The 12,919-nt window shown below is 43.3% G+C and overlaps 1 protein-coding gene across 1 annotated transcript; it reads right to left on the reverse strand.

The window, feature by feature from the left end:
• Positions 1-1,840: 1,840 nt before the first annotated feature.
• LOC133365954 (vomeronasal type-2 receptor 26-like) lies at positions 1,841-12,325 on the reverse strand. The gene is made up of 4 exons (XM_061588450.1): positions 11,525-12,325; positions 6,565-6,792; positions 4,046-4,172; positions 1,841-2,742 (listed from the first exon to the last, which is right to left on the reverse strand). The coding sequence occupies exons 1-4, from the start codon at positions 12,323-12,325 to the stop codon at positions 1,841-1,843; spliced, it is 2,058 nt and encodes a 685-aa protein (XP_061444434.1).
• Positions 12,326-12,919: the final 594 nt, after the last annotated feature.

A 12,919-nucleotide genomic window follows, 5' to 3' on the forward strand; every position in this document is an offset into this window, starting at 1 on the left:
AGGGAATAGTGACCATCTTGGAGTGGTCTACTGGTTTTCAATTCTGCCTACAATATTGAGTTTTCAACCAAACGGGGGATATTTCTTAAATCCCAAGAGCACTTCAGCCTGAACACCTGCACAGTTGCTGCTAGTCAGTGTCAACAGTACTGAACTGGATTGGCCAATGTCTGACTCAACGTAATGCAAGTTCCTGTGTCCCTATTATGTCTATGACTGATCTGGAGTGATCCCCCTCTGCTGACACGGACCACACACCCTGCCTAGATCCATCCCCAAAGCAATCCAGGGGGTACAGTGGAAGGATTTCTTTTCTACTTTAAATATATGGTTGAGGGGGAGGAAAGGCTTATGCAGGGAATTAAGAAGATATTCTGCAATAGTTAGTTAATGCTTTCTAATTTTAATTTTTAATGGTTTTATTGTGTGTTTATATGTACTGTAAACTGCTTTTATTTTTTTAATGAATAGCAGTATATAAATATTTTTACAAATAAACAAATAATAAGAGCAGGGTTTGATCCTGCAGAGTGCTGCTTCTTTGCAAACAGCTTCCTTGCACGCAGAGGAACTGCTCCCAAAGGGGCAAGTACCAGCACCAAATGGTTCAAATCCTCCCAGTTACCAGCAGGCAACCAAGAGGATTCCATTCTTCATGGTTCACAAGTAAACTCCTTGCATGCAGGGAAGCTGCATGGTGAATGAGCAGCAACTGGCACCATGCAGGACAGAATCCCCTACTTCCCAGTTAGTAAGAGGGAGAATCAAATCCTGTCTGGTGCTGCTTCAGAGGGCAGGGAGAAGGAGAAGACTGGCAAGAAGGAGAGATCAGGCAGGAAATGGATTCACCCACCTCCCTACCCCACATTTCAGGCAAAGACAGAGTTGCATAGTAGATCCCTCCTTTTTGCAGTTTCTGCTTCTTCTCACCCATGCCTGCCTCTCCTTCCTATGCCACACCTTCTGGTAGCCGCAGATCATTCTGGACTGTCCAGCCCAACCCACTGTGATCTGGGGTTATCTCAGCCTGATGCGACTGACATGTGGATGCCCCTGAATCAGCCTGATTTGGTTTGGAACTGTGTCTCAGCCAAATTCAGTGCACAGCCGTACTTGATACTATTATCTGTGAGAGTACATGATTGTTTTGAGATGTTCTTAGTGTTTCTTCAGTGTTTAAGATATATTTTTGTTTCATTTTGTCATGGAAAGTTGCTATTCTGGGAGGAAGGGTGGGGCCGAAATACAACAGCAACTTTTTTTTGTTAAAAAATGAAGTGGTGGTAATCACAGCTTGATACAAGTGCTGTGGGTGCCACAACAAAGTGGCTGCCGTGAGCTGCAGAGGAAAGAGGTGCCAGTACTGTGTGCTGGTGAATACTACCATAAAAAAAGCAGTGATGACAATGGTGGTGATTTCAAAGCAGAACGTCATGAATGTGGAGGTATGGTGCAATCTCCGGGACACATTCATGGTAAAGAAATCAGGCTTAACAAATGCAAGGTTGATACCGACCAACAATAGACAAGTGTCCATCCCTAACATTTTTTTTATCTGCTCCTTTTGTGTTTGATTTCATTTGCATGGTATAACCTACACTGGGATCCATATTCAATGAAGGGTGGGCAAGAAAATCAATCAATTTTATTTTTTTTATTTATAAAAGTATTTATATACTGCCCTCTCAGAAAACATCATGGTGGTGTACAACGATATGGAAACCTTTAAAAGCAATGCAGAACAATTATGAAAATGACTGGCTACTCAAGAAACAACTGCATAGGCTTGCCAGCATAAAATACTAATAATCGGACACTTATAACAGGATACAATTATATTTCAATTTATTCTCCTTATCACATACCCCTTAATGTTCAAGTTTGACCTCAGCAAAATAATGTAGCATTTGGGTGAAAAGATGCAACCCAGCAGCCCAGCACTGGAGGCCAAGATGGAGAAGATCTCCACAGCCACCATGTATTTCCCCTTGGTGCTCAGGTAGGTTGGGACAAAAGACACCCAAACACTGCAGAACATCAACATGCTGAAAGTGATGAACTTGGTTTCATTAAAAGTGTCTGGCAACGTCCTGGCCAGGAATGCCACAGTGAAGCTGATGATGGCCAGAAGTCCCATGTAGCCCAGGACAAGATAAAACATGGTAACAGACCCTTCATTACATTCTGCTACAATTTCTGTAGTCTGTGAATGCATGGCCAAATCTGGAAATGGGGGAGAGATTGCCAGCCACACAACACAAATGCCTACTTGAAGAAGAGTGCAGGATAGAACAATGGTGTTGGTCAGTCTTTTCCCCATCCACTTCCTCACCCTGGATCCTGGTTTGGTGGCCATGAAAGCAACAACTACAGTGATGGTTTTGGCCAACACACAAGAAACAGCCACTGAGAAGATGATGCCAAATGCAGATTGACGGAAAAAACAGGTCCCCTTTGTAGGTCTACCAAGAAACAGCAAAGAGCAGACAAAGCAGAAGAGGAGGGAGATAAGGAGAACGTAGCTGATGTCCCGATTGTTGGCTTTGACTATAGGGGTATCTCTGTGTTTAATAAAAATTCCCAGTACAAAAGCTGTGATGAGTGAGAAAGAAACAGCAAGTGCTGTAAATGTGATCCCTAAAGGTTCTCCATAAGACAGAAAGTTTATCACTTTGGTTATGCAACTATCTTTACTCTGGCTTGGATATTTATCTTCTGGGCATTTGAAGCATTCATCCATGTCTTTAACAAAAAAGGAGAAAAAAGAGAACCATCAACAGTGCCAATATCTATCTACATGGAGCCCAATACTTGGAACTCCAAACCATGCTTGCAAACATACCATTTCAAAGGCACTCATTGTCAGCACTGAACATAATGTAGAGTCTAACCACAATCACATCCACATGCATTCATCTTTCCTATAAATTGCTTTAATCTATGGTTGCCATGCTCACATCAGCCATGTTTTAAGGTAGAGTTACCTTGAAGTTATTGTTTTGGTTCTTAAATAGAGAAAGAGGAATAATTGGGAACCAGGATGTTGAAATATGTGATTGTGAACAGAAATAAAATGAGCATGGCTAGCCTTGAGCAGGACTCCAACTCAATTATGCTCATACCTGACCACTAGCTAATTTTCCTTCCCTCTTCCCTAAGGCTGTGTGGGACTAACTGCCATTTATAGCCCATGGTTATAGCTGCTTGGAGTACCTGTGACATGAGCTGCAAAAACCTGCAGTCCTCAAAATGGTTAGAGGTGTGTGTGTGTGTGTGTGGTGGAGGGAGGGGAAGTCAAGCCACTGCTGAATACTCACTTGGCCCAAGGGCAGGGCCGGTTCTAAAGGGTGGCCAAGTTGGACACTGGCCTGACAGCCCCTGGAGCTACAGGGGGCCCCTCAGCCACCCCTCTGCTCCCCTTCTGTGATCCGTGGCCCCTCCATGCCCCCTAAACCCCCACCTACCTGTCTGCTGTCTTTTACCATTGCCCTTAACAAAGATGGCGGCCATGGTTTCCCTAAGGTACTGAAGCCCCTGCTGCCATCTTTATTGATGGCAGAGATGCACGCTAGTAGCACGCACGTGTGCCATCAACAAAGATGGTGGCAGAGGCGCCATCCCCTTAGGGAAACTGGCTGCCATCTTTGTTAAGGGCAATGGTAAAAGACAGCAGATAGGTATGGGGGGCATGTACGGGGGCCCAGGGCAAGCTGATGCCCAAGGGCCCCGGCATTCCTGGAGCCGGCCCTGCCCAAGGGTCATCTGTGGTAGATTGCTTTCTGTCCCCCATCAGCCATTTTAGGGACTGCAGAGTTTTCAACTCAGATAAACTGAGATGAAACAACTCTGTTGGCTTGAACAGGCAGACCTTGGCAAACATTTCTGTGACCTTTTCTTCCTGAGTATTTGAAAAAGCACTCAAAGCAAATCACACCAAAACACAACAAAATTTGAACTGAACACTTCCACATCCATGGACTTCTATCAATACGTTGATACCTATTACCCCAGTAGGCTAGAATATTTGCTGCAGGGCATGACCTACCCTTTTGGTCTGAGATCTTTCCTTCTGGGCATGGAGCACAATCATAGCAGCAAAATGTCTTCCCTTCCTTCTTTTTCTTCTGATAACCAGGGTAGCAAGAGTCACTGCATACAGAAATTGGCATCACCTATCCATAGCAATGTGGAGAGTTTAGGGTTGGAGAAATATGGGGCTGGGAGTGTTCTTTTGCTGACTTGCAAAGACATGAGTGGATAGTGGACATGGATCAATGCAGAGAATGATGTATACTAGTGGGTTACAAAAAGCGTAGAATAAGAGCCCTGTTCCAAAAGATTAGAGAAATGAAAGGGAAATTTAAACCAAGAGTAGGGATGTTGAATAATCAACAGGGGAACACATTGACTGACCAAGATGAAATAAAAGGAAGATGAAAGCAATACACTGAAGAACTCTATAAAAGAGATGCCAGGATGACAGATTCATTCACGGAGGAACAATATGATGAAGAACCAGAAATTTTAGAATATGAGGTGAAAGCTGCTCTTAAAATACTTGGAAGAAACAAATCACCAGGAACAGATGGCATACCAACAGAGTTGCTACAAGCTACTGAGACTGAATCTGTCCAGATTTTGATAAAAATTTGTCAAGAAATATGGAAAACTAAACAATGGCCCACAGACTGGAAGCGTTCAATATATATCCCAATTCCAAAGAAAGGGGATCCCAGAGAATGCAGTAATTATCGAACTAGTGCCTTAATATCCCATGCAAGCAAAGTAATGCACAAGATTCTACAACAAAGGCTCTTACCATATATGGAGCGAGAAATGCCAGACGTCCAAGTTGGATTTAGAAAGGGAAGAGGCACCAGAGATCATATCGCAAACATACATTGGATAATGGAACAGAGCAAGGAATTTCAGAAGAAAATCACCCTGTGCTTTGTAGATTACAGCAAAGCCTTTGACTGTGTAGATCATGGAAAACTATGGAATGCTTTAAAAGAAATGGGGATGCCACAGCATCTGATTGTCCTGATGCGCAACTTATACTCTGCACAAGAGGCTACTGTAAGGACAGAATATGGAGAAACTGACTGGTTCCCCATCGGAAAGGGTGTGAGACAGGGGTGTATTTTATCACCCTCTCTGTTTAATCTATATGCAGAACATATCATATGGAAAGCGGGACTGGACGAAGATGAAGGAGGTGTGAAAATTGGTGGGAGAAACATCAATAATTTAAGATATGCAGACGATACCATACTACTAGCAGAAACCAATAATGATTTGAAACGAATGCTGATGAAAGCTAAAGAGGAAAGCACAAAAGCAGGACTACAGCTGAATGTCAAAAAGACTAAAGTAACGACAACAGAAGATTTATGCAACTTTACAGATGACAATGAGGACATTGAACTTGTCAAGGATTATCAATACCTCAGCACAGTCATTAACCAAAATGGAGACAATAGTCAAGAAATCAGAAGAAGGCTAGGACTGGGGAGGACAGCTATAAGAGAACTAGAAAAGGTCCTCAAATGCAAGGATGTATCACTGAACACCAAAGTCAGGATCATTCAGACCATGGTATTCCTGATCTCTATGTATGGATGTGAAAGTTGGACAGTGAAAAAGCTGATAAGAGAAAAATCAACTCATTTGAAATGTGGTGTTGGAGGAGAGCTTTGCGGATACCATGGACTGCGAAAAAGACAAATAATTGGGTGTTTGAACAAATTAAACCAGAACTATCACTAGAAGCTAAAATGATGAAACTGAGGCTATCATACTTTGGACACATAATGAGAAGACATGGTTCACTAGAAAAGACCATAATGCTGGGAAAAACAGAAGGGAGTAGAAAAAGAGGAAGACCAAACAAGAGATGGATTGACTCCATCAAGGAAGCCACAGACCTGAACTTACAAGATCTGAACAGGGTGGTTCATGACAGATGCTCCTGGAGGTCACTGATTTATAGGGTCGCCATAAGTCGTAATTGACTTGAAGGCACATAACAACAACAATTGTGTCTTATGAGAGTGGATCTGGCATTAAACAGCAACACACACAGGCCAGTGGCAGCAAGGAACAAGGTGCAGATAGCCTTGCTCTCATCTTCTATGGTAATTCACCACCTCCCGATGGCTATATTTCCCTCTACCTGTGATCTCTGAAATTGGGGTGGCATCACCCATGTTTCAAATGTATAAATATCCATATGTTAGGGGAGTATGTGGATAAAATGCATATATTAGTGACAATAGCACACACAAAGACATTACATTAGCAAAAATTGATTGTAAAATAGGAGACATTTCCATCTGCATTTCTTTCTCTTTTTTTTAACCACAAAATGTTGCAGAAATGGGCAGAACTTAATTTAAGATTGGAAAAATGAGAAACTCTGAGAATTAAAACTGTCAGATTCATCCATCCCTGCCTATGATATCACGGCCAAGTTAGGCAAAGGAGGAAACTTCAGCTTTCCCAGTCACTGAATAATCTATCCTGACAATGGAGTAGCTGCCTAGAATCCCCCAAAATCCACACCTGGTTAAAGCTTCTGTGCCACACAATGATATCCTCATTAATGGTGAATTGGTTTCCTTCAGGAGCACTGGGGTCCACCATTCCTACTTTTACTTTCAGGAAGGAATTGTTTGGAAATAGGTCCATATTCACTATATCAAATCTGGCTACAAATTCCCCTTGGTCATTAAAAGACACTTTTTCTCCAGCTGAGTTGTTAAATGAAATGCCTTGGATAAATGGGTGGAGCTGGTGGAAAGAGAAAAAGAAACAAAAGATAAACATAGTGATGTATTCTTGTGAAGGGTTAATCCACCGTGGTCACTTCTGTGAATGTCTGGTGAGAAAGTGAGATCCTGATTATTATCCTGGAGCTCCCAGTTGGTTTGGAAGGGGAAGGGCTGTACCTCTGTGGTAGATCATCTGCTTTTCATGCAGAAGGTCCAAGTTTCAATCCCTGGCCTCTCCAGGTAGGCGTGGAAGAGACCTCTATCGGAAACCCTGGAGAGCCACTGCAAGTCAGTGTTGACAATACCGAGCTAGATGGACCCTTGGTCTGACTCAGTATAAGGTAGCTTCCTGTGTACATATGGCATGTGTTAAGCTGCCACAAGTCTCATGAAATCAGTTTCAGCTGATGCAGCCTGATGATGTGGACAATGTGCTTGTAATGATGTGACCAGCAACGTTGTAGCAACCCTTGTCCTTCTTGGCTTATTAAAACTTGCTAATGAGGTTTGATCGAGTGTATCCGAGGTGTAGGCAACACATCTTTGCAGGAGTGAGTGGTCCCAGCCACCCTGAAAGAGGCAGTGATCTGACTGCTCCTGAAAAAAAACATTGGTTTATGGCAACTACCACCCAGTTGCACATACCTCCTTTTTAGGGAAGGTGATAGAGAGAGTTGTGGTGCAGCAATTGCAAGTACTCTTGACTCATTCTAGTCTAGATTCAGGCCTGGTTATGGGACTGAATCAGCCTTGGTCACCCTGATGGATGACCTGGAGAAGGACAGGGGGACTGTGACCCTGTTATTCTTTCTTGATTTCTTGGTGGCTTTTGATACCATTGACCATGGTATCCTTCTGAGCTGACTTGGTGAGATGGGTAATGGAGGCACTGTTTTACAGTGGTTCCGATCCCACCTCCCACCTTGTTTTCAGATAATAGCATTGGGTGATTGTCCTTTGGCCAACTCTCACTTGTGCTGTGATGTGCCACAGGGTATCATCTTGTCCCCAATGCTGCTTAACATCTATATGAAGCCATTGGGAGTGGTCATCAGGAGATTTGGGGGAGGTGTCAGCAGTTGATACCCAGCTCTATTTCTCTATAACATCTGAATCGGGAGAGGCCATGCAAACCCTAGACCAGTGCCTAAATTCAGTGATTGGCTGGATGAGGACCAATAGACTAAGTCTGAATCCTAGCAAGATGGAGGCACTGTGGGTTGGTGGTCCCCGAGCTCAGATAATTGATCAATTGCCTGCTTTGGATGGGGATGTACTCACTCTGAAAGAGCAGGTTCATAGTCTGGGGGTGCTCCTGGATCCATCTTTGTCACTAGAGGCCCAGTTGACCTCAGTGGCTAGGAGTGCCTTTTACCAGCTTTGGCTGGTAATGCAGCTGCAGCCTTTTCTGAACGAGGACAGCCTGACCACTGTTGTCCATGCACTGGTAATGTCCAGGCTGGATTACTGTAATGTGCTGTATATGGGGCTGCTCTTGATGCTGGTCCAGAATCTGCAATTGGTACAAAATGCAGGAGTGTGACTGCTCACTGGGGCAGGGTATCTCCAACATGTTACTCTGCTGCTGAAATAATTGCACTGGCTGCCCATTAGCTACCAGGCCAAGTTCAAGGTTCTGTTTTTGTGTGTAGAAAGCCTAGCTTGGGTCCAGGATAAGTGAAATATTGCCTTACCCCTTATATATCCAGTTGATCACTGTGCTCTGCAGGTGAGGGTCTCCTGCAGATACCATCTTATCAGGAGGACCATTTTGTGCTGTGTCACCCACACTTTGTAATTCCCTCCCCTTAAATATTAGACAGGCACCATCTCTGTTATCTTTTCGGCACCTATTGAAGACCTTCCTCTTTCAACAAGCCTTTTAATTAGAGACCTTATCCCAGTCTGTGTTGGAACTGATTTTAGAGATATTTTGTTTTAACATGTTTTTAAAGATGTTTTGTATTCATATATTTTAAAGTCTGTTTTTAAGATATTTTAGAGTGTTTTTAGTGTTTTGTTTGTCACCCTCGGTCCTTCTGGGTGTGTTCCTGGATCCATCCTTGTTGCTAGAGGCCCAGGTCACCTCAGTGGCTAGGAGTGGCTTTTACCAGCTTCAGCAGGTGATACAGCTGTAGCTGTTTCTGGACTGGGAACACCCACACTGGAAGAGCCAAGTGGGGCCAGGGAGTCACACTGCAGAAGACTTCCTGTGGTTTTAATATGATAGAAAGTAAGAAGTACAAGGAACTCAAGGTTTCATGTAATGTAAGTACCACAAAGAAGTAAACAATAGGAGTAAATAATTGTAAAGAAAAGTAACCAAAAACACTCTTCCAGTTCTCTTCACTGAAGCAGAGAGAAGATACTGTATATCTGGACTCAAGGAGGCCAAGTTAATGTCCTGGCATACACCTTTCAATATCAACATGTCTTGAGTGCAAGATATCTGAAGAATTACATTCTGTCATACAAACCTCCCCAGGCCCTGAGATCATCTTCAGAGGCCTTATTCCATGTCCCATAGCTTCTAGTGGAAAGGCAGTGTTCAGGATCAGGCTTTTTTGGTGGTAACACCAGAGCTTTAACACCCCCCCAACAGAAAGCAATGACAGAATGGGCATTTCTGTCATAGCCCCCTGATTATGGGATGCCTTCCCCAACAAAGCTTGCCTGCCACCAGCTTTGTCATCTTTCTAGCACCAGGAAAATATGTTATTTTCCTAGGTATCTGGATAGTACTGTTGGTTTTGCTTTGCATGGCTGTTTTGTGTGTGTGTGCGTGTGCTCATTTTTGGGTGGAGAGACATAAATTGTGGTTTTTAGGTGATTCTTTAGAATAACACTTTTAGTCTATCTGTTTCATTTTAATGCAGGGGTTACCGACCTTTTGTGGCCCATGATTATATTTGCAAACTTGGTTAACACTACGACTAAGCACACACTGCAACCAAGTCTGTTGGCTACAATAGAATGCTTGCTTCAGTCTTCATTCCAGCAAGGGGAAGGGTGGTGACACTGCAGTTATGGAAGATGAGGCTATCAGTGACTACTAATCACGATGGGCATGTTTTACCTCCACTGTTGGTGGCACTATGCCTCTGGGTATCAATTGCTGGAAATCACGACTGTGGAGAGTGCTCTTCCACTTCTGATTGTGGGTTTCCCATAGACATCTATTTAGCTACTGTGAGAACAGAGTGCTGGAACAGAAGGGCCTCTGGTCTTATACAGCAGGGCTTTTCTTATGCTCTCATAGCCTTAAGGCATTTGGGAGCCCATATGCTCCTACTGGTGTTGTGTTGAGGACCCCTGTTGCCAACACACCAAGGAAGACTCGTGACACATGTATGGTTGAAATGTTATATTTATTAAAATATAACACATAATCAATCAAATTCCAATCCGCCAATTAATAATCTCAAATCCTTCGGGCAGGTGAGGCTCAACCTATCTATGAGGGTCTAGACCCTCCAAACCAGGAGGCAAGTCAGTCACATCGTACTGCAACTCCCCAGACAAGGATGTGGGAAAACTTCTCCCTCCTTGCAATCGGAGTCAGGTTTGTGGTTCCAACCTCCGCATCCTGGCCCCACCGTACAGGCGTTCACCATGATGCGCAAGCTGGTCCCATGTGGACACCCCCCGGATCCACACCAGGCATTACGCCTTGATGTTTCACCAGGGAGTGCCCTTTACCCAAATGCCTCATCCACCTCCATTTTTAACCCCAATTACCTCACCTGCCCGAATCCAATGCCAGCCAAACCAGAATCACCACAACCCACCCGGAACAAGCCAAATGAATCAAACCCAAGCAGTATGGAGTAGGCAAAACCAAAGAGATTCTGAAATCAGAATCTCCAAAAAAAAAATTCCTACTCAGCCCCCGCAGGCGACTAGCTGAGCCCATACTGACAAGGGAGGGGTGGGTGGGTGCCGCAAGGCAAAAAAGGCGCACTCTTAAAGCGGAGCAGGCCATATATAGCCGCTCAAAACCCTTACCCCATTGGTCAAGATACCCCACCTGACCTCTTACACAATTTCTGGAACCTTCCCGAGCCTTCCTAGAAATAGGGTGTAGGCAAACCGGCCCCTACCAAATGGGCAGGACCGTCATTATCAGAGCTTGGAAAAGTTACTTTTTTGAACTACAACTCCCATCAGCCCCTGCCAGCATGGCCACTGGATTGGGCTGATGGGAGTTGTAGTTCAAAAAAGTAACTTTTCCAAGCTCTGCCTGTTATAATGGCTATTCTATTATGTATTGTATTTTTGGCTTTTGCTATTGTAAATCACTTTGGACGCCTAAATTGTCCAGGGTCCCTCATGTCACCTATCTAGGTGGTTCATGCAGGTTTTTAATTCCTTTTTTTATTCCACTGAGATAGTTCTATTTTTATGATTGTGTCCTAATCTTTGTATTGGTTTTATTTTTATTGCTAACTGAAATGTTGATAGCAGAAAATGTTCCTTCTTTTCTGCATTTGTGTGTTTTCTGTACAGCTCAGCATTTGTTCTGCCATATAACCCAGTGCTTTTCAACCTTAGGTCCCCAGGCTTATGGGAGCTGTAGTCCAACAGCATCTGGAGAACCAAGGTTGCTGTAAGCTACTTTGTGCACCAGCCTATGTGAATAACACCAGAGACACATCATTACACCATTTTTCATGGATGAGAATGTTGGATGCTCTTTCACTTTGTACTGATTACTTTCTAACAACGAAGCCATTTCTTTGAGGGGACATTACCTGCCAAGGTTGAAGATTGTGAAGGTCAAACTTTTCTTCCTGCATCATCGCTTTGTATTTGGTCCAAGATGAGTCCATGGCTTGCAAAGCATGTGCTACAGCATAGACAGCATTGTAGATACTGTAGCTGTGGCCACTCATGCTCATTTCAAAAACAGATGTAGGGAGGCTCTCCAGTCTCTCTTCTCCAGTACATGTTTTATCAAACTTGGCTTGCAACTTGGAATTTGGAAAAGAACATTCAAATACCTGCTCCCAGAAAACCTTGAAAAATCCATCTTCTTGTGATGAGTGAGGTTCAATGTTCTGGAGATATGTGTGGAACCCTCGAGGTTCATTTGAGTGAATTGCAAAGCTTATGGTGCCATGGAATATTTGAAAATTCCATCTCCTTATGAGGCACGTTACAGCAAAATCTATCTGAGCTGTCATAAACCACACTTTCCCAAGATATGAATTTTCCTCATATTCAGGAATTAATAGTGCTACTAAGGTGGTCAACCACATGATGGTCATAGTTTCACCATAGGTGACAAATGATTTCACTTTTCTGTCCATGAAAGGTACAGTAATACTCCATCTCATATCATCCAGTTCATGATAGGTAAGGAAATGGCCTTGGTTTAGGATTCTTTGTATGAAAGCTGAACAAATTCCATTCTGGGAAAGCAGTGGCTCTATGGCCTGCAAGAAATAGTCTCCACTGTCATCATCCACAGCAAAGATCCCAATCCAGTTCCATCCAAGATGCTTAAGCAAATGGATAATCCCCATATACTGATGGGATTCATTGGGGACCATGCGGTAAAAGGAAGGGACTTGTTTTATACCACCTTTTTCAGGGGCAAATGATCCATAGGTGAGCTAAAAGAAAAATAAATATTTTAGAGCTGGGATCTGAGGCCATTTTTTCTGGGTGCATTTTCATACAGAGCATATTTTTTTAAGGAAAAATAGTTTGTTTGAATTTTTACCTTTGGTTAAAATCAGCAGTATTAACATCAATGACTCATTTGGAAAACTCATTTGGGAGAAATGTGGGAATATGATGTGAGTTCTGAGCAACACCTATGGTGGACAAAGACATCCTTACCCTAGTTTCCATGTCCCCAACCCCTTCTGAAGTAATTCTCCATTTGGATTGGTTCTTTGAAAAACGGACAAAAATGTTTTTACTCCATCTTATCTGTCCCACTTTGAGAAGTACAGCATTTCCCCCAGAATGAGAGGGGGAAATGAATTGCTTGTGAGATTAGTACAAACCTCAGCTTCCTTCCTCATGCACATGGCTTACCTGTGGGATCTTATAGAGAGCTAAGATGTCTGCCATGTGGAAAGAGGTATCAGAACCAAGTCCTCCAATAATAGCTATTAGGTTCTTCTGGCTGCCACATT

The sequence above is a fragment of the Rhineura floridana genome, chromosome 11 (genome assembly GCF_030035675.1).
Source record: "Rhineura floridana isolate rRhiFlo1 chromosome 11, rRhiFlo1.hap2, whole genome shotgun sequence".
NCBI lineage: Eukaryota > Metazoa > Chordata > Lepidosauria > Squamata > Rhineuridae > Rhineura > Rhineura floridana.